The sequence below is a fragment of the Pectinophora gossypiella genome, chromosome 25 (genome assembly GCF_024362695.1).
Source record: "Pectinophora gossypiella chromosome 25, ilPecGoss1.1, whole genome shotgun sequence".
NCBI classification, from domain to species: Eukaryota; Metazoa; Arthropoda; class Insecta; order Lepidoptera; family Gelechiidae; genus Pectinophora; species Pectinophora gossypiella.
The window spans coordinates 6,555,905-6,581,160 of record NC_065428.1 but is presented as its reverse complement, the minus strand read 5'-3'; the positions used below and the strand labels follow the sequence as shown (position 1 = coordinate 6,581,160).

The window sequence follows — 25,256 nt, the reverse complement described above, 5'->3', positions numbered from 1 at the left end:
GTGCGTGGCGATACGGCTTATCACTAACAGTTTGTTTAACAGAAAGCTCGGCGAGGTGTGGGTACTTAGTTCATCGTCCGATGGATGTACCTCATCCCCTTAGCATTATCCCGTTTCTCACAGGGTTAGCCCTAAGCTGTAGATTTGACAGGTCCGGTTTTTTACAGAAGCGACTGCCTGTCTCACCTTCCAACTCGCGTAGCGAAAATCAGCCCAATACATTTTATGTGTGTGTACTGTGAAAGTAATTGTTTCTTCTCTTGTTTAGCATAAGTTGACAGAAGAAGAGGAATGGGCGCAACTGAACGAGCGGCTTAAAGTGAAGGAGCAGGAACGGCTTGAACGCGAGCGGCTTCAAGCCGAGAACGACGCCAAACGCCTCGCCGACCTTGCTAATGTGAGTGTAAAGTTTTTTTTTTATATATAATAACATAGTGCTGATTGCAGCAGGCACCTCCTAATTTTATTTTGAGTTATATCTGTCACTTTTTTATTCGACGAAAAGGATAGGGACGGGTAATACGTTTTTATGGAACACACGTTAATTTTAGGCTGAAGTGTTAAACATCCCTTTTCAAAATTTAGGATCTTTGGCGTATAATCCTACAGAACTAAGTTTCGCCCTCTCGATTTTAACGTACAATAAACGGACAAGAATGTCGAAAACCACAGAATAATAGTTCCAAAACAGAATCGAAATATCTCCAACATGTACACGTGAGTAGATTGAAGAGAGAGAAAAAGCTGTTTGAATAATGTACCGGACGAACTCGTAAGTCTTGCGTCCGTGCAAGCTAATAGATGTTATCGTCATTAGTATTGGGCTGGTTGATAGCGTTGTTAACTGTGGCAGGACCCGGTGCGGCTGAACCGTCTGAAACGCAAGCACGAGAAGAAGGCTCGCTGGAGCAACTTCTACCGCGCCATCGAGGTTACCAATGAGGTGCTAACGCCGCCCGCCGAGGTACTTACAACTATTTTATTATGTCACCCGTACACTTCACCAAGATACAGGCGTGGCAATTTACACGTCTAAATAATAAATATTTTTAAAGTAATGAGGAAAAACCTATGGCTTACGATCTTATATTGTTTTATCACCATTAAAAATACTCATAATTAGGCTCGTCCCCTATTACATGGGACTTAAACATAGCTGGCGAGGAAAGGGTGTGCTGTACACCTCTGCCTACCCCTTCAGGGATATAGGCGTGATACTTAAAAAATATCTATGGATAGAGGAAGATTTCATCGTCGCATTCATTTGTATCAACAGCCCAAAACGTAATCATCATTTTGAGAACATTTTATACTTCATACCTTCATTAATATAGCTGTAATGTGTTGATCCGTGCTTCGGAAGGCACGTTAAGCCGTTGGTCCCGGTTACTACTTACTGACGTAAGTACGTAGTCGTTAAATGCGTCATGTCAGGGGCCTTTGGCGACTCAATAATAACCCTGACACCAGGGTTGATGAGGTTGGTAATCTACCTCATAGCCCACACGTTAGAAGATGAAGACGTATGTTTCAAAGAAAGGCCAAGGGAGGTGGAAAAACAAATCATCTAAAAAAGCAATATTGCGCACTATATATATGCGCGAATGTGTTTTTTAAACGCATTGCTTCAATGTGGCCTTTTGAAAACCCAGATCAAGAGTAATTACTCTAAATCGGCAAGCATGCATGAAGTCTTTCTTTCTGATGTGAAAGTGGTGTGACAAATGTCAACCTACCCCTATGGGAAATTGGCGTGATTTTATGTATGTATGTTGTTAGGCGTAGGTTACCTTCATTCGCCTCGTGATAACTTTTATTTGTTCCAAGCGTGTTAAAGATTAATAAAGTAAATAAAAAAGAACAGGGGGTTAAACAGGCCACATCGAAGCAATAATTAAAACACATAATAACGGGTTCTTACTGCGTTTAAAGCAGGGATATGAGACTCCCGATATTTCGACATTGTTGCAAGTGCCATGATCACAGTATGACTGATGAGATTGAGATTGATTAAGAGTAGGTAGATCCGTCTACGGGCAGACATATCACAGACACAGTGAGTGCAGTTTATCGTAGTGAGTTTGGTGCGAGTTCAGATGGTTCCGAACATTCCGATATCAAATACATAAAATGTAAAAGCAAGCGCGCAATGCAAACAAATGTCAAATAGCAATATTACTTTCTAGATGACTTCTTTCAATGTGGCCTTTTTAATCCATTTTGGATGGTTTTTGCCGGCCGGGGGATGTTGATGGAATTAAAAACCCGTAATAACCCGTTAAGCGGTGATCAGATGGTCGATTGAGGCAAATAACCTACTTGTATCCACAGTCTTACATTATATTATAACCTAATAACAATGTTGTCCGCACAGAACGAGCTCGTCAAAGGCAAAGCTAAGAAGGAGGCTGTTGAGGTGAAGGTCTCCGAGCTTGAAGACATCGATGACAACAAGGTCACCCTCTCTTGGTGTAAGTATTTTGTCAAGATTTTAGCTTTTATACGGTAGGGCTGGCAGAGGAAGACCTAGAAGGACTTACATTGACCAAATTGGAGATGTCCTTAGAAAAGGTTTAGTATGATCTACTCTGAACGTCTGAACCGACGTGCGTGTATGAAGCGATTAATGAATGTGGAGGAAGCAAGAGAAGTGTGTCAGGATCGAAGCAAATGGTATTCTATAGTCTTTGCTTACCCCGGTGGGAAATAGGCGTGAATTTATGTATGTACGTGTTAACAATTGAGTATATAAATAGTATCCTAAATCAAAGATGGCAGTAGTTTTAGGCAGATGAGACATTCGTTATGTAAAAAATGTCTATTCAAAGTGTAACTATGTTACCTACTGAATAAGGATATATTTGAATTTGATAAACTATGAAATTCTGATCACTAAATAAAGACAGATCTAAAACTTATGAAAATAATTTTATTTTTTCTGTTTAACTTATTTATGAATTTTTAAGAAAAACGTATTAATAAGTCCGACCTTTTATGACGTTCGTCTTTGACGTCAGTGTGGTTGAAATAAAATTCCATAGTAGTGTTTTGATGTTTAGTAAAAAGTAATGGATTTGAATAGTTGGACGAGCCTGCTACGATTCGAAAAATGTGATTGATTTCTGACCATCTTAAAATGGCTTCTATTTCTAGATTAACACAGATCAAAGCTACTCATCTAAAATACAGTCGTTGACATAACACATTTACTTTTATATGCGATAATGTCAAAATGTGATATTGCTTTTTACATGAATTGCTTTGATGTGGTTTCTTTACACCCTCCATTGTACAAGTAAATGAATATGTATTCTTTGTTTCAGATGACAGCGATCTGAACCAGTACTTGGAACTTCCCGACCTGAACTCTGTGGTCCCACTGAGCGAGGGCGCGTTTGCCCACGCGTGGGCCGGCGCGAGGGCCTCCCACGGCGTGGTCTCTGGCCGCGTCTGCTACGAGGTAAGATTAAAAAATATATATATATTTTCATTCATATGGTTCTACATTTGACAGGTTTTCGATGCCTCCCTTTAAGTTTTTTAAAAACCTGTGTCGGGAGGTACTGCTCTTCCTTTTACATAATAGATTATACCTATATATGAAAACAAACAGAGCAAAAATAACAGCATAAAGAGAAAATACTTCATAATTATATTATTGTTTCGTTAAGTTTTTGTCAATGTTAGCCGTCAATAAGTTAAATCTGAATAAACACGGGATTAGCTGTCTGGAAACTGATATCAGGCAGCCAAATTACTAAATTGTATAACAGTATTTTACGTTATTTTTTTTTAAAAAGAACGTAAGGCCGAGGTTTTTCTTGCAGCTTCTTTTCCCCGGCTATACAGGTTGTGAGTAACATGTATATGTATACATTACAGGTGCGAGTAGGCTCCGCGCTGAACACGACCGAGTCTACAGATAAGGACAGCGTCACGTCCGGGCTACGCGTCGGCTGGTCCACGGACGACTCGTCGCTACACCTCGGTACGATATTGGCCCCGATTCCAACACCTCCTAATTTTACTCTAACTTATACCTCATCATCATCAGCCCATTAACGTCCCCACTGCTATCCCACTGCTATCCCTATGGATGGATAGGGAGATCGGGCCTTAAACCATCACGCGGGCCCAGTGCGGATTGATGGTTATTAACGACTGCTAATGCAGCCGGAACCAACGGCTAAACGTGCCTTCCGAAGCACGGAGGAGCTCGAGATGAAAAATTTTTTTCGTGGTCACCCATCCTATGACCGGCCTTTGCGAAAGTTGCTTAACTTCAACAAAAGCAGACCGAGCGCGTTTACCGCTGCGCCACCGAGCTCGCCGACTTATACCTGTCATTTTCTAATCCGCCGAAAAGGAAAGGGACGGATGGATTGACAGCTGTTAATTTTAGGAAGAATGAGTAAATGAATGAATAACCCGGGCGAATCAAAAGGGTATCTCGCTGGTGTGCACACCGTTTGACGTGTGCTGTCAACGTAATTCTGTCGGGTTATTGACCGATGTAAAATTTTATAGGGTTTTAGATTTGTGCAACAGCCTCCGTGGTCTAGTGGTTAGAGCGTTAGGCTCACGATCTGGAGGTCCGGGTTCGATTCCCGATGGGGACACTGACGAAATCACTTTGTGAGACTGTCCTTTGTTTGGTAAGGACTTTTCAGGCTTGCCTGAAATCACCTGATTGTCCGAAAAAGTAAGATGATTCCGTGCTTCGGAGGGCACGTTAAGCCGTTGGTCCCGGCTATTAGCCGTAAAAACACCTCCATCAACCCGCAGTGGAGCAGCGTGGTGGAGTATGCTCCATACCCCCTCCGGTTGATTGAGGGGAGGCCTGTGCCCAGCAGTGGGACGTATATAGGCAGTTTATGTTAGATTTGTGCTCAAAATTGACGTGTGTTTCACTTAATATCATCCCTCAAAGTTTTCGTTACGATGGCACTAACACACTGTATATGTGTACAGGTGAAAGCGAGTTCAGCTGGGGCCTGGAGACGTCGGGCCGGCTGGTCAACAACAGCGAGTTTAAGGACTACACTGAGGAACTCAAGGAGAAGGATGTCATTGGCGCTTACTTGGTAAGTATCTTGGTTTTAAATTTACGCGGTTATTGGTGCTAATTCCTGTAAATACCATCTAATTTTATTTTAAGTTATATCTGTCATTTTCCTATCCGCCGAAAAGGAAAGGGACGGGTAATCGACAAGCATAAAATTTATGGAACACACGTCAATTTTAAGCATAAATCTAAAGCAACCGTCTAAAAATTTTACATCCGTCAATAACCCGACACAGTTAAGTAGACAGCACGTCAAACGGATTGCATACCAGCGACGTACCTTTTGATTCGCCCGGGTTATTCATTCATTTACTCATTCTTCCTAAAATTAAGAGCTGTGAATCATCCGTCCCTACCTACCTACCTACCTACCTAGGTAGGCACTTGCAACAGTGCCGTGATCATGGCAGGTGGGCCTAGGTAGGTAGGTAGGTAAGAACCCGTGGAGTGGAGTGGGTACCTACCCAATCTCATCAGTCATCCCGTGATCATGGCACTTGCAACAGTGTCGAAATATCGGGAGTCTCATATCTCCATTTAAACGCGGTAGGAACCCGTTATTATGTGTTTTAATTAGTATCTTGGTGTTATCATTTATGCCAACGGCCTCCGTCGTTCAGAGTATGAGCGTTGTATTCACGATCCGGAGGTCGCTGGTTCGAATCTCAGTGGGGACAAATCACAAAAATCACTTTGTGATCCCTAATTTGGTTTTAGGACATTACAGGCTGATCACCTGATTGTCCAAAAGTAAGATGATCCGTGCGTTCAACGCTGCCTCCGGAATCTAGTTAGAGCGTTGGGTCCGTGGCTTTGTGGGACTGTCCTTTGTACAACGGCAACTTCGCTCCCCACTAGCGGCCGAGCTAGGTTTACCTCACCCCCTCTTGGTCTTACTTTAGTCTTCAATCGTATAGTGTCAGACGTCACACACACTGTAGAGTCTGTTTAAAACGAGGTGTTTTGTATGAAGTGTCCGGGGTGTGTTCAAACAGAAATAACAAATAACATTATTTATGTTTATTTTATTTTTTTAAAGAACGTCTAGGGCCCTGTGCCGAGGTTTTTCTTGCAGCTTCTTTTCCCCGGCTATACAGGTTGTGAGAAGCTGCAGTAGTTTTAGGCGGATGAGACGTTCGTTATGTAAAATTGACGATTCAAAGTGTAACTATTTTACCTACTGAATAAAGATATTTTTGAATTTGAATTAGATTAGATTCATTTATTTCACATTAGTTATACAACACATTTTAGACACAATATAAAACGGTAACAACATAAATATGATCGTCGAAAATGATAATAAAAAAATGTCAACAAAGTAGATAATAAATTAAATCAAAATGTCAAAAGATAATAAATCAATTACAATGTCATGGCTAATAATAATTATAAATTAATTATGTATAAAATAAACTTACAATAAAATACAATGTCAATTGTGACGATTATTTTGTACATTCCAAACAGGACCTGGAGTCGAGCCCGTGCAAGATGGTGTACACAGTCAATGGGACCGAGCTCGGTGTCGCGTTTGAGTTTGACAAGGCGATCCTCGACGGCAAGCCGCTGTACCCCCACGTGCTCACCAAGAACACATGCTACAGGGTCAACTTCGGATACGACAGGTAACACTCGATGTAGGAGCCCGTTCTTAGTTTAAGACTGAACACCCACATCTCTTAATATAGTTGATAAGGTAAGTTAATGAAAGATGCGAGTGCAGTATAAGACGATAATTATTCAGTTATTTAGTTTACAAGATAGAATTAAGGTACTAAGTAAGTGAAATAGTCACGCAGCCTGAAAGTAGGTTGTGCATGACGTACGTAAATTCTGTGCGGTTCGAGACCGTACACTCGACTTAACTATACAGGATGTTAAAGTCGAACTTTAAATTAGCTGCAGTAAAATGACGTCTTGTGGGTTGCCGCTTGTTGAAGAAAAATAAATAGGATGTAAATAAGTGAGTGAAGTGAATCATTCAATGAACGATAAGTTTGGTTTTGCTTTTGAAAAGAAAATTGTATATACCTACCTATACGTATCTGTGTGTCTGTATATGCCTGTGGTTTTTATGTAACTTAAATAAAACCAGCAGTGGGATCGTATAGGCTAAAAAAGAAAGAAGATAAGAAGAAAGAAATAAAACCTAGAAGACCGACCTAGAAGGACGTACATTGACCAAATTAGAGATGTCCTTAGAAAAGGTTCAGTACGATCTACTCTGAACCGGCGTGTGGAGGAAGGAATAGAAGTGTGTCAGGATCGATGCAAATGGAATTCCATAGTCTCTGCTTACCCCGGTGGCGCGAGTGTATGTTAAATAAAATGATAAGGTGTCTGCTGGATTCAGTACCATTGTCTATAATATTTATCATACCAACCTTAGGGAAGGCCCATGCCCCAGCAGTGGGGACGTTAATGGGCTGATGATGATGATGATGTCTATAATATTAATGCCATATTTTGACCTGCGAAGCTTATTTCAATTCGTCATACATTAGTTGTATCTCGAATATCGCTAGCAGGTAGAGCAAAGTTTCGTATTTACTCTTATACTTTCTGTAGAGTATGAGATCGCAAGCGGAATGACAAATAAAACATAACGGGTTATGTATAGCAAAGACGTTCTCATTTCGTTTGTTTACTAACAATAGGTGCTTTACCAGAAAAGTGTGTTTCAACATTTTTTAAAATGTTCACTATTTTATTTATGAATCTTTGCGCATAGAACAGGTTTGGAGCTCCAAAAGTCACAGTTTTTGGCAATGGTTTATTTATTATTCAGACTTCATAAAAAAAAACCCAAATGCGCACTATGAAAAACTAGCAGAAAGAAAGCGAGAGAGAATGATTAAAGTTGAGTGAGTGAGACGGAATGAACGAACGAATACTAAACACATCATATATCTTCTCTATAGACACGTTGGTCTAACAGAAATCTCGGTGAGGTGTGGGTACTAAGGCTTGTTCGAGACTGCCCTCAAGATCATGTCAATGTGACAGTTCTTATATAAAAACAGGGACTTGAGCAAGATCTTGAGGGCAGTCTCTGCTGAGATTAGTTTATTAATGCCACCCTTAGTACATCTTGCGATGGATGTACCTCTGACTACCCCAATTGAGATATTGTCGTGAGCTTATGTGGCTAATCATTTATTTTTAAAACACTACAGTGGATCATAGAACCTCCTTTTTTTTTGAAGTCGGTTGAGAAGTTAGTAATCAATCCCGTTTATCTCAGATACAACATGTTGACCCGAACGAAGATCGTGCGCAAACGCCTGGAGATTCCAATAGAACAGGTTCTAGAAGAGAAGAGAATTAAAGAAGAGGAGATCGCACGACAGAAGGAGGAAGCTGCTAGGAAGGAGAAAGAACGACGCGAGAAGGAGAAGATGGAACGGGAAGAGAGGCAGCGGAAGAAGCGAGAGGTAAGACTTGTAACAGAATGTTCCAGAACATTGCCAGGTGCATAGAGTATAAAAATATAACGAAATGACGTGTATTTATTTCGTTGTTTAATAGCGATGGTATTATAATATTTATTTAGCAGGCCGCCTTATACAGGGTGTTAATGACATCGTAACGAAAGCTTTGAGGAATAATTCAGGCCATGGTTCTGAGTTGATATCAAGTGGAATTTTCCGTCGTATAGTGGAATTTTACTACGTGTGTGTGTGTCACTAGAAATGGGATAAGTTAGCGAATAAGAAGAAGCCCTATATAATACGTCAATCGCGGACTTACTTTCATACAGTCCAATTTAACTTACTACGCTATAAACATTGGTTTTTGAACTGAAAACAATTATTTTTACACAGGAAAGAGAGAGAATAGAGCGAGAGAGGAAAGAGAAAGAAGCTGAAGAGAGGCGCGCGCGCGGCGAACCGGAAGAGGAGGAGAAAGAGAAGAAAAAAGAAGAGGACAGCAAGGAGGAGCCGCACGTACGATATTTTGTTATCTTGGCTAGTTCCTCTTGTCTTACATCGTTATTATTTATTTTATTTTATGTAATAAAAATAAGTACAGTACTTAATAAAAAAAATTACAATTGACGGTGCAACAAAAACCAACTTTGGTTTGTCCGTACACCGACATTCACCATCGTCGCTTCCAATTTGCAACATAATATCATGCTCGAACAAATAGGTAAAATAAAGAACATGTAGGTAGGAATTTATACACGTGCAAGCGAAGTACACAAAAACTAGTTCGCTGCATCAGCTTCACCCCGCGCGTCACACGTAACTACCGGACAGCGCGACACACGGGAGGTTTATGTACCTTTGATTACCCCAATTGGGATATAGTCTTGCGTACATCGAAAACAGGGTACCGAACTGAGCATAGTATCCCGCTAACCACAAGTTGGAAGTTCTATTAGACATTATGCATCGCGCTGTGAAAACTTCTGTTGTGGACTGTATGTACAGGATCAGGATCTTGAAATGAAAAGCTCGACCGAATTCCAAAAACGTAACGTACGTGTTTATTCAGTTCAATTGCGAACTTAGGTACTATTTACAGTGTCTCAACTAGCGAGGTATTACGCGCTAGTTACATGTTTTGTCCTACTCTAATAATAGCGCCGTCTCGTTCCGACGCCACTTCCTCGTGCTGTCTCTTTCCAGCGGCGCCGTCTCGCTCCAGCGGCGGCGTCCGCTACATCTTCGTTAGCGCGTTCTACGACATTTGCTTTGTAAGATAAACGCCACCTGTGTTGTATGTGTGGTACTATGTAGTCAACTAGTTGCGCCACATGTCTGACCCTGTACTTGTCTTGAACAGGAGAACGGCGACAAGGCTGAAGAGAAGCCAGCGGCCGCGGAACCCATGGAGACTGACAAGCCTGACACCAAGCCTGAGGAAGTTAAGGAGGAGAAGCCTGCTGCTGAGGCCGAGCCTGCGCCAGGTAAGAACTTACACATGACAAATCACTGTGGTCCTGTAGTACACCGGCTTGTTTCTCAAACTTGCACCAATGAGTTATTAATTTATCTTAAGTGCAGTTTCCACTTACACACTTGGGTCGACCGTTATAGACGGCGATACGGCTCACCACCTATCACGTTGGTCTAACAAAAAGCTCGGTGAGGTGTGGTACTTAGTTCATCTTGCAATGGATGGACCTCTGACTATCCTATTCGGATTGGGTTGTATTTTTTTAAGTTAAGCTGTATTTAACCTGCAAAGCTTATTATAATTTCGTCATACGTTAGTTGTATGTCGAATATCGCTAGCAGGTAGAGCAAAGTTTCGTATTTACTCTTGTACTTTGTGTAGAGTATGAGATCGCAAGCGGAATGACAGTTTTAATTGATGCACTAAATGGAACAAATCAACATAGACTTGCAATAAAAAAATGAATTTGATTATCTAGGTTAAAAAGGATACATTGAAAAAAATAAATGATACATGCAACAAAAAAAAGCAATATTCCTATTTGATATAGCGCACTTTTATATGGGGAAATGTCAATTTGCAATATTGCTTTGATGCATTTTAAACCCTCCAGTTTCGTTTCCCGTTAATAAATATATTGATCACATGAAATCCTAGATTATACCATCGTCGCAATTGTTTTTTTCCGGTTGCTTCTAATGCTGCTTATCAATTTCGTTGGTGGTCGTAACCTGAATATCTAGATATCTTGATCATACGTACATCTAAATAGCTGATATAGGTCCCACTGCTGGACACAGGCCTCCCCTCAATCAACCGGTATGCAGCATACTCCACCAGTGCTCCACTGCGAGTTGCTGGAGATGTTTTACGTCTAATACCAGCGTAACGTGTCTTACGAATCATTTTACTTTTTCGGAGAATCAGCTGGTTCAAGCCTCCAATCTTAAATAATATCCCTATTTTGATTATAATAATGTTGAATTCTGCAGAAGGCGAGGTCCCAGAAGTGACTGAGGAGCAAGTCTACAAGGGATTGGTGTTGGACAAGAGGATCAAGTTCGTCATCAGGTAAAAATATATAAATCATAGCTCACCGCCCGCGTGGACGGCGCTCACTTTTTCCATCCCTTTTATCTTTAGGGGGCGATTTCCGATATAAAACTGTCCTATGTTCTTCCCTAGGTCTTAGATTATCTCAATTCCAAATGTTATTTAAATCCGTTCAGCTGTTTATGCGTGAAAAGGTAGCGGTTTATCCAATTTGTTTTCAACCTGGGGAGTCAAAAAGGCCTAATCGAAGCAATTAACCTAAAAAAGCAATATTGCACTTTGACATTTGCGTATATGTAAGTCCGCATTGTCAAGAAATGTCAAATAGCAATATTGCTTTTTGACATTGTGGCCTTTTTAGACCCTTGGTATCTTTTTGTGCTGACACATACTCTTCCGTAGTGGTAGCTATATACATAAATAGCCTATATACGTCCCACTGCTGGGCACAGGCCTCCTCTCAATCAACCGGAGAGGGTAGCTATGAGTCGCGAATCAATTCAGTAATAGATTGTTCATATTTTCTTACATTTGTATTGTGTGTCCTGGCAGGTACACGGTGGAGGAGGAGCTGGACGGTACGGAGGCCACGCTGCTGCCCGGGTACATCCTGTACTCCCGCGCGGCGCTGGTGCGCGGCCCACGGCGCCCCGCGTCTCTCGCTGACTGCGAGGCAAGTGACACTCATACACTCATCATCACTTCCCTAGCGTTATACCATTTCTCACGGGGTCAGCTTACTTAACCCGAAGAATTGACAAGTCCGGTTTTTATAGAAGCGACTACCTGTCTGACCTTCCAACCCGCGAAGGAAACCCAGGTCACATACGGTCAGATTATCTACTAGGAAATCGTTGAGTAACCGCCTAGCGGCTTCGCGCTCTGAGAAAATTCTTAAAGAACCTTTTCGTGTTCAAAATTGTTACATATTCGTAATGGCAGGTGATGGTCGAATTGCGTTGTTAAACGGAAAGCAGGGGATGAAACATCCACAAGATTGCGACGAATGGCGTGAAAGAGAAGAGGCCTATACGACAATATAGATAGATAGAGTCATGGGGTGTACAATCCAAATTTGTATAAGAGCGGGGCGGAGAGTGTCCCTTCTATAAATAGTAGCATTGTTTATTCTATGCCTAACTAAAGCAAAGAGTTCAAGAAAAAGGTACTTTAGAGAACCGGAGAGGAAATATGGCCACCTGATACGACACGATTCAAAAAAATTAAGGAATAGAGGAAGGGGTAGACCTAGGAGAACAAATAGGAAATAAAAGATAAGGTGTAGGTCGTGTCGTATCAGCAGGTGAAGGATTTGGCGGAGAGAAGAGAGGAATGGCGATTACTCCACTGATAGCTCTGGGGTTGCTGCTTCTTGTAGAAACTCCACGGATGAATAAAACGCTTATTTTAACGCTTATCTTGAAGTGTTCAGAAAAGTCTATTGAACGAAATAGGTATGAGGTACATTAATATGTATAAATGCGCGGCGAGGCTAAGACCGACTGGTTTACTGGGGGGAGGGATAATTCAAATATTCCGAACGGCGAATACTACTCACCCCCAGCGAGATTTACTTAAATGTAAAGTGTTAATACGTTATGATGTGCTGTACAGGTGATCCTTATGGTAGGCATGCCGGGCGCCGGCAAGACCTACTGGGCCAAGCAGCACGCGGCCGCGCACCCCGAGAAGAGATACAACATCCTCTCCACCGGCGCGCTCTTTGACCGCATGAAGGTACGAGACCACTCCACTCGACCACACACTGCACACATACAATACAATATTATGTTTATTGCACACCACAAACATACAGATACATTATTGAACACACAAATGTTATTAATGTTACACATAAGTGTATGACAATATGAGATTGGGGAGTGAGGTTCGGGACGTTGCAATGTTGGTTGAAGTTTGATATTAGATAAAAGGGATGGTATTGCATTTTGTCGTAGTTAGGTATCGTAAATGGTAACATTCAGAAAAAACCTAGGAGCCTTTTTTTAACGGAGATTTGTCTCAGACTTTATACACGATCTAACCATCGAAGGCGTCACTAAATATTATTTTACAATCGCAACAGTAACATTCCTTTTAAGCTACATCATCACAATGTTCATGCTTGCAGTAGAATAAGGTTTTGGTAGAATAAGACACTTTATTTTTTAAGTATTATGGTCCAACTCTCTCTAAGCAATTTTGCGTCCTTTAAGTTTTTCATACACGTAAGTCTAATGAGAAATCAACCCTATGTTTTGAAATGCTTAATGTTAATTTATTACAGCGACGTACAAATGTGTACAGGTAAATGTACTCTGACTCTCATAGTTGAAAAACTGGAATCAAATGACTGATCTGAGTATTGTGTTAATACAGGTAAGTATAAGAAGTATTAGAAGATCTACATAAGTAAGTCATTCGGAAGAAAATGGTTATATTATACAGGTAAATATAAAAGTATTAGAACGTCAAGTGAATCATTTGGAAGAAAAGGGTTTTTTAATTTCGCCTGTAGTGTGACTTTTTTTAAAGCGTTCTAGGAAATCTATTATTGGATGAAATGTACGTTCTATGGTACGCATATTACAGCAGCCATTAGGACAAGAATTGTATTGTGGGAAGAAGTAAAAAGGCTAGTCAGTCACTAACACATAATATATTCAAGAAATGACTCAGAAGAGTATGGATAAAGGTTTTCAAGTAAGTAGCGGTGGTTGTGTAAGTATTGCATATTTTGTTATTTTTTAAGAATACACCTAAGAAATTGGACGTGGTAAGGTCCTTAAACGTATAATTATTAGTTTGAAATCTTATTTTTATTTAATGTCTGAGGGTTGGGAGAAGTATGTTTTATTTTTCAGCGAAATCGTAAACCAACATTGCAACATTTCGATCCACTATAACTTGTTAATAGTATACATTAGAACACACACCCGACACTACACACGTAACTAATGAACGTTCTCTTTCAGCATAAAGAAGGTTTGATGAACAAAACTAAAGCGAGCTCAAGCACTATACACATTGATACTAATGTTCATCTGTTATTTCAACAGGGCACAACTTTGCATACTTTAGACACTAGCGTCATAGACGCCACCGAAATACATATAACTCGGTCTCGACCTTTATCTTATTTGATACCAGTGGATCGCCGATCGAAGAGGACTGTACCGAGCCCAGTCGTCGAGGAGTCCCTGGTATCATATACATATTTCTCTTTAGCTGTAAGCGTAGTTGTAAGTGCGGTCGCGGCCGCGTGGAACATTGACTGTATAGTGTGACGTTAACCAGGTGGACTGTAAACCGTACCGCTCGACCTACGAGGGCCGCTGGGATGCTATGGTCTCCAAATGCGCCAAGTGCGTCCTTAAGTTGTTGGAAATCGCCAAAGGACGCAGGAGGAATTTCATCCTCGATCAGGTGAGAACACACCCAGTATATACAAACACTAACACTTTATTGGCAGCACTGTACAGGAACAATGGAGATCGATTCCGATAGCGCATTTTGGCAAACGCTTCATATCGTAACATAGCACTATGACGGATATATATTGTAACAGCTTGATACCTAGCTACACATGTTGTGTATCTCCGCATCTCCACATAAGGTACGTGGTACGTATAAGTTAGCGGTACACGTATGCCGCCGCCCCGGGCTGTAGCGGGGTAAGTAGCCGGGGCGGCGGTAGCTTACTTGCCAAACGAGTATAACTAGCAGTAACAGCGGATCTCTATTGAGCTTGTTATAGGTGAGCCTGCCTATGACACGCGGACGGAAATAATGTTAAAATGACAATGTTTTGCTTCACATCATATATCTGCGGTGGATTACTCCGGGCGTCGGCTGCGTCGGTATCCTATGTCCCGCGGTTTCGATATCGCGTCGGTTGTACAGACGAACGTATACCCGTCGGCGCAGAGGAGAAAGTTGAGGGAGTTCGACGGGTACCGACGAGTGGCCGTCGTCGTAGTCACGGACGAACAGACGTACCGCGAGCGCGGGGCCCGCCGGGAGCAGCAGGACGGCAAGGAGGTGCCCGACGGAGCCATCATGGACATGAAAGGTTGGTACGCGCCGCGAGCGGACTCAGCCCGACCCGCGCCGCCACTGCGTGACACTCACCGCCGCCTTGTTGTACACAGCTAACTTCAGCCTGCCGGAGAAGGGCTCCTGGCTCGACGAGGTGATCTTCCCGGAGCTCAACGAGGAAGAAAGCAAGAAGGTGATCGAGCAGTTCCACAAGGAGGCCAAGGCGGCGGGCGTGGTCCGCGAGCGGGAGAAGCGCGACCGCAGCGGCAGCCGCGACGGACCGCCCGCCAAGCGCCCGCGGGACCGCGACTCCAAGCGCCGCGACGACCGCCGCTCGCGGGACTTCAACAGCCGGGACCGCGGTCAGTGCCCTGGCTTCTCTATACAACAATTATCCTCAAATCATTATGTGATCCCTAGTTTGGTTAGGTCATCACCTGATTGTCCGAAAGAAAGATGATCAGTGTTTCGGAAGGCACGTTAAGCCGTTGGGCCCTGTTACTACTTACTGATGTAAGTGAGTAATCGTTACACGAGCCATGTCAGGGGCCTTTGGCGGCTCATTAATAACCCTGACGCCAGGTTTGATGAGGTAGGTAACTCACCTCACAACTCACACGACAGATGAAGAACAATTACCTTTCCAGCCGTATTCGGCCATGGCGACCAGTGTCCAATCTTTTCGATCTTCAATCACGTCAGCTCACCATATAGGCATATAGGCGTCTCCCGTATGTCTATATAAATAATAACCAGATGATGACTCAGCCAGTCGTACTTTGTACGTGTTGCGAACTGTCGTACGAAACCAAGGCAGGTCTAACGATCGAAGTACATGGACGAAATAATATTGATTTCCTTAAATAACTCTTGTTTATATATACTGGGTATATACCCAGTGGTTAACCGGAGGAGACTTCACAAGATTTATATGCTGTAGAACTAGGGATATTATTAAAATTAATTTAAAATATTACTAAAACCGAGTGAATGAAAGAGAGAAAATGAAAGAAAACAAAAAATAATAACTACTGCTAAATATGTGCTAAAATTATGGATGACACTTAATAATGGCAAATCTTCAAGTTACCATAGGACTTACCTGCAAAAACATCGTTCTAAAATCTTGCAGCCACTTAAACCAAGTCCTAAGATAGATATGATGGACCATAACGGTGACATGGCATCATCGACTCAAATAGCATGATATGTAGATAGTAATGCATGCCACGTGTATTGATGTTTGGTGTCTAACCATTGATTTACCACTACCGTAGATAAAGCGCTCGATACAAAAATGCGGCGAAAACTTGGCGATTGTTTAGCTACAAATTCGTACACAGCGGTATATAAATTCAATAAAATCGTGTCAAATTAAGAAAGTACGCATCGTCTAATTACGTATATTAGCGAGTTGTGCTTCGTAACGCGGTCGGATTATACTGCGACTCTGATTGACCGGGAGTGCTTGTTTTAGAGTATTTTCAAACTAAAATAATAATTTTGGTGGGTTTTACTGCGAAAATTAAAATGTTTATACTATGATAACATGCACAATGTCAGTACTTATTAGAAATATGATGTTCCATCCTTCTTTCTTCGCTTTGAGCTTCTATTTTCGCAAGTTTTACCACGCACTTCCCCGTGTTGCCAGTTCGGCGCCTAACCGCGCACTGAGGTTGAGTACTGTCAATATCGCTATATTAACAGTAACTTTGCGTTCTTTTTGAGCGCTGATGTTCAATCTACGGTAGTAGTAAATCTATGTGTCTAACCTAATCAATGCTTGACTGTAACCTCATCTGTCAGACTGAGACCTCGCGTCGTTTCTTCGCGCCTGCGGCGGCACGAGGCTCTTCGGCCACAATACTTTAGCCATACCGACGTCAAAAGATGTAAGCTAGTTCACTCGAGGGATAAGCTAATCTAAAAATACTCGACCTAGCCTTTTAATTCGAGTCCCATAAGATTCTTCAAAGAAAACTCAACATTCTAATAATAGGGTCAAAGAAAGCCGCCTGCAGTAAATCTACAATAAATTCGGAACCAAGGGTCAAAGTTAACATGACATAAGCATACGAAGATTTCTTAGCCTAACCAAGATTTCTGTTAGACCAACGTGATAGGTGGTGAGCCGTATCGCCGTCTATAATGGTCGAGCCAACTGTGTTAGTGAAAACTGCACTTGAGATGAATTAATAACTCTTTGGTGTAACTCCGGTTTCGGGGTTCAAACCGGCGCTCCCCGTCTGAGAAGCAATTCGGTGAACCACAGGACCTTGGGTTAAAGTTGGATGAACAGTAAGATGCATTTTCTCGTCTCTACAGTTTGGTCACGACGTTAAATTTCTCGTTTTACTACTCAAACTTGGAAGACTATGACCTGCTCTAGAACAAATTTGCAAACGACCTTTCAACTATTCAAATTATGCTACCAACTATTTAACTGCTCCGTTGTATGACAAATGCAAAAGTATTACAAAAGATTCAGACCACGCGCGGCACAAGAGCCGACTACCGTGCAATATTAACTCATTTTAACATCATCAACACGAAGACTCGAATGAAACGCTAGGTTTCCCTTGAATGATTGCTCTGATAATGTATCTACTGTCCGTACAGAGGACCGCTGGGGTGGTGGCGGCGGCGGTGGCGGCGGGCGCTGGGGCCCGGCCAACCGCGGCGGCGGCGGCGGTGGTGGCGGCGGCGGCGGTGGCCGCTGGGGCGGCCCGCGGGATCGCGGGAACGGCCAGCAGGGAGGACGATTCGACCGGTGGGGACCGCCTAACCAGGGACGGTAAGTGCTGATATTTAAATCTAAATATGTTTAGGGTAGGTAAGGTGATATCGTTGCAGAGCATCTGCGGTGTGATAAGAGAGAGATGCGGTGTAAAAGACGATATAGTGACTAAAATTGAGAAGGGAATGGTTAAGTTGGTTTGAACACACAGAACGGATGAAGGATATAGGATTGCGAAAGCAGTATAGCGAAGGTTGGTGGTAGGGCTAGCAGAGGAATACTTAGAAGGACGTACATTGACTAAATTGAAGATGTCTTCAGAAAAGGTTCAGTACGATCTACTCTGGACCGGCGTGCGTGTATAAAGCGATTGATGAATGTGGTGGAAGCAAGAGAAGTATGTCAGGATCGAATCAAATGGAATTCTATGGATTCCCGGTGGGAAATAGGCGGGAGTTTATGTATGTATGTATAAATGTATGTTTAGGCTGTTATGCTAAAGCTTATGAAAAAGTTTCACAGAAAAAATATCAATAAACGGACGGTCTGTCTCGTTGTCCCGACTCGATAAGGCTATCGGTACCTTTTTTCGGTCGGTTGAGACTTCCAACCGAGACGAATACTGGAGAGGAGTCTCTTTGTTATCTCCCGGCACCCTACGTCACAAATAAGTAATACTGAGTCCCCCCCGTGTCCCAGGGAGTTCGGCGGGCGCGACCGCGACGGGTTCCGTGGCGGGCGGGGCGGGCGCGGGGACATGCGCGGCGCCGGCGCCGGCGGGGGCCGCGGGGCGCCGCCGCGCTTCCAGCGGGACGAGCGCGCGCCGCGCCCGCCGCCCGCGCCTGCGCACCACAACCAAGGTAACGCGCACGTGTCACGTACACACACATGTACGCACTAACGTACACACACACGCACGTACACACAATAATAAGCAGCTGAACGTATTCTATGTTTATTCTACCTTCTTATTCCGCGGACTTTTATTTATTTAACAGATTTTTGTACACAGAACAGAATATAAAGACAATTAATAAACTCATAGATGCAAGTAATTACTGTATTTTTGGGTTTTTTTTTAAGTGTTAGTTGTTAGCTATGAACGTGTTGTGTCCAGGTGGTGGCGGTGCTGGATCGTGGCAGCGCGGTGGCCAGATGACCCAGAACAACCGCGGCGGCATGCAGTCCCGCAACCAGGGCCCGCCCGGCGGACCCAGGCCTAACAACAACAACCAGAAGGTAAAGAAACGTTTTGGATAGATAGTGCCCACGCCGCCATAATGGCTGAATGCCCTGAGTTATAAGACTTTATTTTTGAATCGCTCGCCTTCAAGCCACGATCGAAAATATACCAACTCCATGCAGCATATCAGAACTTGACATTTGCAAGATCATCATTAATTTAAGAGCCACGCTCTTGTCGGTATAACATTCCCCATTCATGTCTATCAAAGGTCGATTCTTTCACTTCCTTATAAGACAAGATGTTCACCTTCTTTTTAATCTGATCCATTAAAGTTCTTCTTGGTCTTCCCCTTCATCTCTTTCCTTGTAGCTTCTACGATGTTTTTAATAAATTCGTCATTTCAAGTGTCCAATCATCTTACCTTTTCTGTCCTCAATAACTCTGAATATTTGCCTCTTTTCTCGATATTTAGACCCAGACCCAAACTTCTATATTATCCCTCACCCAAATTCGTATGTAAGTAGATATAAGATACACCCAGAAGCCGGTTTTCAGCGTGCACCTGCGGCTGAATATCAACTTTAAACCGGATACCGGATAGGTACCGGATGTCCGTTTCATCTCTAATCTTGCCATAAAACTTTCGCTTCTTCCATCGTTGTCAAAATCTTGACAAGAGTTTGGACTTGTGTTTTTAAATATGTGTCGTGTTGCAGGTGGAAGGTCAGCAGGGTCAACAACAAGGTCAGCAGCAGCAGCAGGGCTGGAATCAGTGGGCCGGCGGGTGGGGTGGCTGGGGGAACTGGAACCAGAACCAAGGTGAATACTTGTATAATCACTTTAACTGTAGGACTTTGTTGTATCTTGAAAAATGTGCGGAGAACTGAGAATTGACAACATTTCATTTTTACTAAGGTGCCATAAATCGAAAACCATTTCGAGATATTTCTATGATTTACACAAAACACATTTTTTCAGATTTTTTAATTCAGTAATAATAGAAATATATTGAAAAATCCACGAGGTCAGAAGAGGAAGGCAGAATAAGTTCAGACCTTTACCTAAAAACTATAAAAAAAGTAAATGTCATAATATGACATGACGCTTTGTTTGAGATTTGTTTGTGACACAACACAACATAACCTAATCTTTCTTTCTATACTGTTTTTATTTTTCTGCGCCAATGAAGGTTTCCGAAGGTTTTACGATGGCGGACAGCCGAAATATTCCTAGAGTAGATTATGTTGCCATACATGCGTGAAAAAGACACCTTTAACATTGCCGAAATCAGGGGCGCAAAAGTGTTGTTTTCATCGAGGGACGCTTATGTAGAAACGCGTACGTGGTACGGTACGGTGGAGGTGAAACGCGAAAATTCAACATGTTTCATCAAGGGCATGGTGACACCCGAACATAGAATACGTTCCAAAATGTATACTGTTATCGCATCCATTAATGAGATAGAGGAATCTATATTGGTGGTGAAGTGCGAAGATTGTGCAGCTAGTGAGAGTGGATGCAAAAATTTCATATGTTTTATTATGTGGCTTATCAAGCGCACCGATGAGCCGTCAGTACATTGTTACTGGAGTTAGCCAAAACTCCCTGAAGCTGTTACTAGGGACAAGTTTATTTTGGCAAAAGAGATGGGAAGAAGGGTACAATCGTGTGCGTCAAGCTAGCGGCCTCAAAAAAAAAATGGGCACGAAAAAATAATTTGACCATACCAAAAAATAGTACTCTTATTGAAAAAAATAGTACCTGTTGTAAAAAAATTAGTACCATCACGGTTCTGGATTTATAGCCATGTTTTATTGCACTTGCTAGCTTGACGGTGAGCGAAATTTGGCGAGAGTTAACGACAAGGTCTTTCGCTTTGATTTAAACGCCAAAAAATAGTACCGAAATAGTACTTACCCCCTGCAAAATACCGAAATGAGTACTTCAACGGTTCCAAAGTTATAAAGGCAGTTCTTTGATCCCGCTGGCTTGACGTTTTGAAAATACCTATTATCTAGGGAACGCTTGCATACTTCAGTATGTAACTAATTTCAATAAACTCGTATGAAATAGTACTTCCTACCATCATAATTTTGATCCGATTCTCTTTCTAGAAATATGTTAAAAAATCATCATAACCTATGCCATACATTTGTTGTTGATACAGTCACGTAGACAATTACATAACCTCACAATTTATTCGTAAGTATTGCCATCGCCAGTATTGCCATTTTGGAGGTCTACCCTACCATTTCTTTGCACTTCAGAGTGTTGCTATTACAAAAAATTGCTATTGCATACACCCATATGCAATAATTTTAATAGAAAATGGCTGCATGGGTCTAGTTCTTATTGAAAACAATCTGTGATTTTAATACATTTTTAATCTGCTGTTTTATTTTATAATTTATACCTTCATGTTCAATTTGTTACGGATCGAAGTGTTTGTTAATAAACAATTTGCAGTATTTGTAGAATAACTCTAAGAGTTTCAACAATGATATTACTTTCATCTGACAACCCTGGCACTTCACCAATTTTTACCCAAAAATGGGGAAAAAATACTAAAATCTGACAACATTCTTCTTGAGCATGTGTAATAATTTTGTTCGCGACTGTACCTGTCTTGATAAATGTATGACATAGGTTATAATGACTTTTTGACATATTTCTACAAAGAGAATCAGGTCCAAATTATGATGGTAGGGAGTACTATTTCATACGAGTTTATTGACATTAGTTACAAACTGAAGTATGCAAGCGTTCCCTAGATAATAGGTATTTTCAAAACGTCAAGCCAGCGGGATCAAAGAACTGCCTTTATAACTTTGGAACCGTTGAAGTACTCATTTCGGTATTTTGCAGGGGGTAAGTACTATTTCGGTACTATTTTTTGGCGTTTAAATCAAAGCGAAAGACCTTGTCGTTAACTCTCGCCAAATTTCGCTCACCGTCAAGCTAGCAAGTGCAATAAAACATGGCTATAAATCCAGAACCGTGAAGGTACTAATTTTTTTACAACAGGTACTATTTTTTTCAATAAGAGTACTATTTTTTGGTATGGTCAAATTATTTTTTCGTGCCCATTTTTTTTTTGAGGCCGCTAGCTTGACGCACACGTACAATCGCAGTATTATTACCCAATTCCTTGCATCTACTACTAACTAACTATCATCATCATCAGCCGTATGATGCCCACTGCTGGGCATAGGCCTGGGCCTAACTATAATAACATGCAAAGACAACCATTAGATGATTGCCGCATATTCAAGCTTTTATTGGACTATACAATCAAAATAAGAATCAAGAAGATTTTCTACAGTGGAAAGAGTTTGCAGAAAGCAAATTGCTCACAGAAATTAAAGATAAAATTGAAGAAAGAACTTGTGGTCAAGCTGATAGCCAGTTATGGCATACATTGAGACTAGGTTGAGTAACTGCTTCGAGAATATATGAGGCAACAAGGTGCAATACACCATCAGGTGTGGCTGTATGTGGAAAAGTTAATTTGTGAAGGTGAAGAAATTTGGAAAAAAATATCTTTCACAAAATGTTAGATATTGCAAGGTAAATAGGCCTTACAATATCTAACATTTTATTAAAGATATTTTTTTTCCAAAATTCTTCAACCTGTCATAGTAGACCCAGTGTATTTGAAATACATAATTTGTTTAATTCAAACTTAGGGTCTGCCAGAACATTGTTTTTTTTTTCCCCATTGCAAACATTTGTATTTGAAATCAAAAAAATCACATCTTAAGAAATATAAATCAAAAATTAACTTTTAGAATGTGGAGATTGTGAGATTATATCAAATGTAATTAAATAGATAAGAATGTAATTAAACAATTACCACAAAACACTGATCTGATTTTCATTTATTTTATTCTTATAAATTATTATCAATGTTTAAAATGTAAAGCCATTGTCGACCTTATATTAAAAAAATATCTAAGTAGTTCAAAAATATCTTTATTCAGTATGTAACATAGCTACACTTTGTATCATCATTTTTTACATAATGAACGTATGATCCAACCGCTTAAAACTACTGCAGCTTCTCAACTTGTATAGCCGGGGAAAAGAATCTTACAATAATAACTTTTTTTACAAAGTTTCTGTTTAATTCCTGTCTTAAATGTGTTCAAATGTAAACTTGAATGTCGATGGGAATTTTATTATAAAAACGTGTCATTGCCCCTTAAAAGATTTAGTATTTTTTTTAAGTTTATTTTTATTCCGGGTATTAACAATGTGCCAATCACTATTTTTCAAAGTTTTTTGCACTTCAAGTTCACTAGTACTCTCCTGTCCTGAAAATTCAGTTGTGCTACCAAGTGCAGATGGATTGTGTCCGTCCGATGATTCCTCTTCAGTAAGGATAGGTTCGTGTGTGTCATTTTTTGCAAGCCTTGTTCCAACTGACCTTCTGACCATGGTTGGCATAACTTGCACAGTTTTATTACTGTAGTGAGGCATACACTGAATACCTTTATCCTGTGTAGCTGGCACAGGTTCTTCCCAGTTTAATCCAGAAGGCATGACACTGCTAAGATCCAGTCCAATATTCTTTAACATTACAGGCATTTCAGGTTTAAGCCTTGGCTTTGTTATTCTCTACCCAGTCCTTATAATTCAGTAAATCTTCCCCTAGCTGAAACAAATTCATAATTGTGAACAAAATGATTTATTAACAGAACAACATACTAGTTACATACAGTTCATGGCTCTTGTTAGATGTCTATAATTAAACACTAAAATTGATTTTATAGTAATATACTTACATTTAAATGATCTTCGCAAATATATATACTACCAGATTTCGGTACATTTGATTTATTTACTGCGGAACATCACTGCACTCTCACCGATTACGGTACATAAAAAAGTGCTTGTTGGGATTTTTCAATACTGTATTTTTGCAGACGGGAACAATACAAGAAATAAGAGGATCTAATTTACGTGGTTGCACATTCTTTTTTTTATTAAGTAATGGGGAAACGGGAATTTAATAATTTAACCTAAAATATCACAAACACACGAATGACAATGATTTTTTTTTTTTTTTTTTTGTTTTGGTTTTCCCCGAAGGGTAAGGCAAAGGGAACTATGCCCATACAGCCATGTCTGACGTATTTTTTTTCTTGATGATTAATGAAATGATGAAAGGTGATGATGATGAAACCTAAGCCCCCACCCTCGGAGTAGACTCCTACTCCGAACCCCAAACGAATTAACTCAAAAGTCCGCATAAACTTTTGAGTTATGAAGCGGCTTCCCGGCACGAAGCGAAAATAGGCAGATACACTTTGTTCATTGAATACTCCAATATAATAACACTCGCGAATGTCTTCCGACTAACTTAATGCGATCATTAACCACAAAACACCACTTCGTATTAATTATTTAGATTACTCAATGAAGAAAGCAACTGTCCCGTTCCCGTCTCCCGCCGAAAAAAGAATGACAATGACATTTGACATCCCCACAGACATAGTCAAACAGCTATTGTTTTAAATACGCATGCAAAGGTACATTACATTATACAGCCTTCATTTTATCAATGGCAGAATCCAATTTTCAAAAAATATTTTTTGTAACTTCTGGTGGAAAAATCTTGAAAAGAAAAAATACGTGTCTTCTATTTAAACAAGTACTTTCGAAATAGCACAAAAAAACCACGGCTTAAAAATTTGAAATGTTGTCAATTGTTTTGGCAAATTTGCCAGGGTGCGTTGGAATAATATTACGTATAGATAGAACGGTTGGAGGCTTGTTTGTTTTAACAAAATATGGATAAATATCTGAAAATAAATATTTCATTCATTCATTCTTGGTACCTCTGTTGGTAGTACGCTTGCCTCGCAGGTTAGAATCCAGCACAGGCCTGAACCTATGATTGTCGAATTTTCAAATTCATGTTTGGATCATAAATGATTATTACGTGCTCAGCTGTGAAGGAAAACATTGTGAGGAAACCCACATTCCCGAGAAATGCATTTTTGGAGGTATGTGACCTAACCTGTATTGGGCTGGTTTTCCCTTCGCGGGTTGGAAGGTCAGATAGGCAGACTCTTCTGTAACAAAACAGGACCTGTCAAATCGTCAGGTTAGGTAAGGGGTCCCTGGGAAAACGGGATAATGCTAGGAAGATGATATATAGAACGGTATTTCCGCCTCACACTAATTCGTATCGGGCGCCGACCTGAACCTCTGTGGGTTTCACTTTAGTCCAAAGGATTAAGGGGAAGTGTTGTTTCTCGTTC

General features: G+C 41.1%; 1 protein-coding gene across 1 annotated transcript in view; it reads left to right on the top strand.

The window, feature by feature from the left end:
* LOC126378030 (heterogeneous nuclear ribonucleoprotein U-like protein 1) overlaps positions 1 to 25,256 on the top strand; it is a 36,872-nt gene that overhangs the window by 6,423 nt on the left and 5,193 nt on the right. Inside the window, exons 5-24 of the mRNA XM_050026098.1 lie at positions 269 to 397; positions 854 to 964; positions 2,375 to 2,471; positions 3,324 to 3,460; positions 3,883 to 3,988; positions 4,972 to 5,084; positions 6,536 to 6,693; positions 8,313 to 8,502; positions 8,893 to 9,015; positions 9,860 to 9,983; positions 10,966 to 11,044; positions 11,579 to 11,699; positions 12,641 to 12,763; positions 14,324 to 14,452; positions 14,930 to 15,098; positions 15,178 to 15,426; positions 17,687 to 17,861; positions 18,504 to 18,664; positions 18,922 to 19,043; positions 19,707 to 19,809. Of these exons, the coding sequence (XP_049882055.1) occupies positions 269 to 397; positions 854 to 964; positions 2,375 to 2,471; positions 3,324 to 3,460; positions 3,883 to 3,988; positions 4,972 to 5,084; positions 6,536 to 6,693; positions 8,313 to 8,502; positions 8,893 to 9,015; positions 9,860 to 9,983; positions 10,966 to 11,044; positions 11,579 to 11,699; positions 12,641 to 12,763; positions 14,324 to 14,452; positions 14,930 to 15,098; positions 15,178 to 15,426; positions 17,687 to 17,861; positions 18,504 to 18,664; positions 18,922 to 19,043; positions 19,707 to 19,809 (2,719 nt within the window). The remainder of the gene's footprint in view (positions 1 to 268; positions 398 to 853; positions 965 to 2,374; positions 2,472 to 3,323; positions 3,461 to 3,882; positions 3,989 to 4,971; positions 5,085 to 6,535; positions 6,694 to 8,312; positions 8,503 to 8,892; positions 9,016 to 9,859; positions 9,984 to 10,965; positions 11,045 to 11,578; positions 11,700 to 12,640; positions 12,764 to 14,323; positions 14,453 to 14,929; positions 15,099 to 15,177; positions 15,427 to 17,686; positions 17,862 to 18,503; positions 18,665 to 18,921; positions 19,044 to 19,706; positions 19,810 to 25,256) is intronic.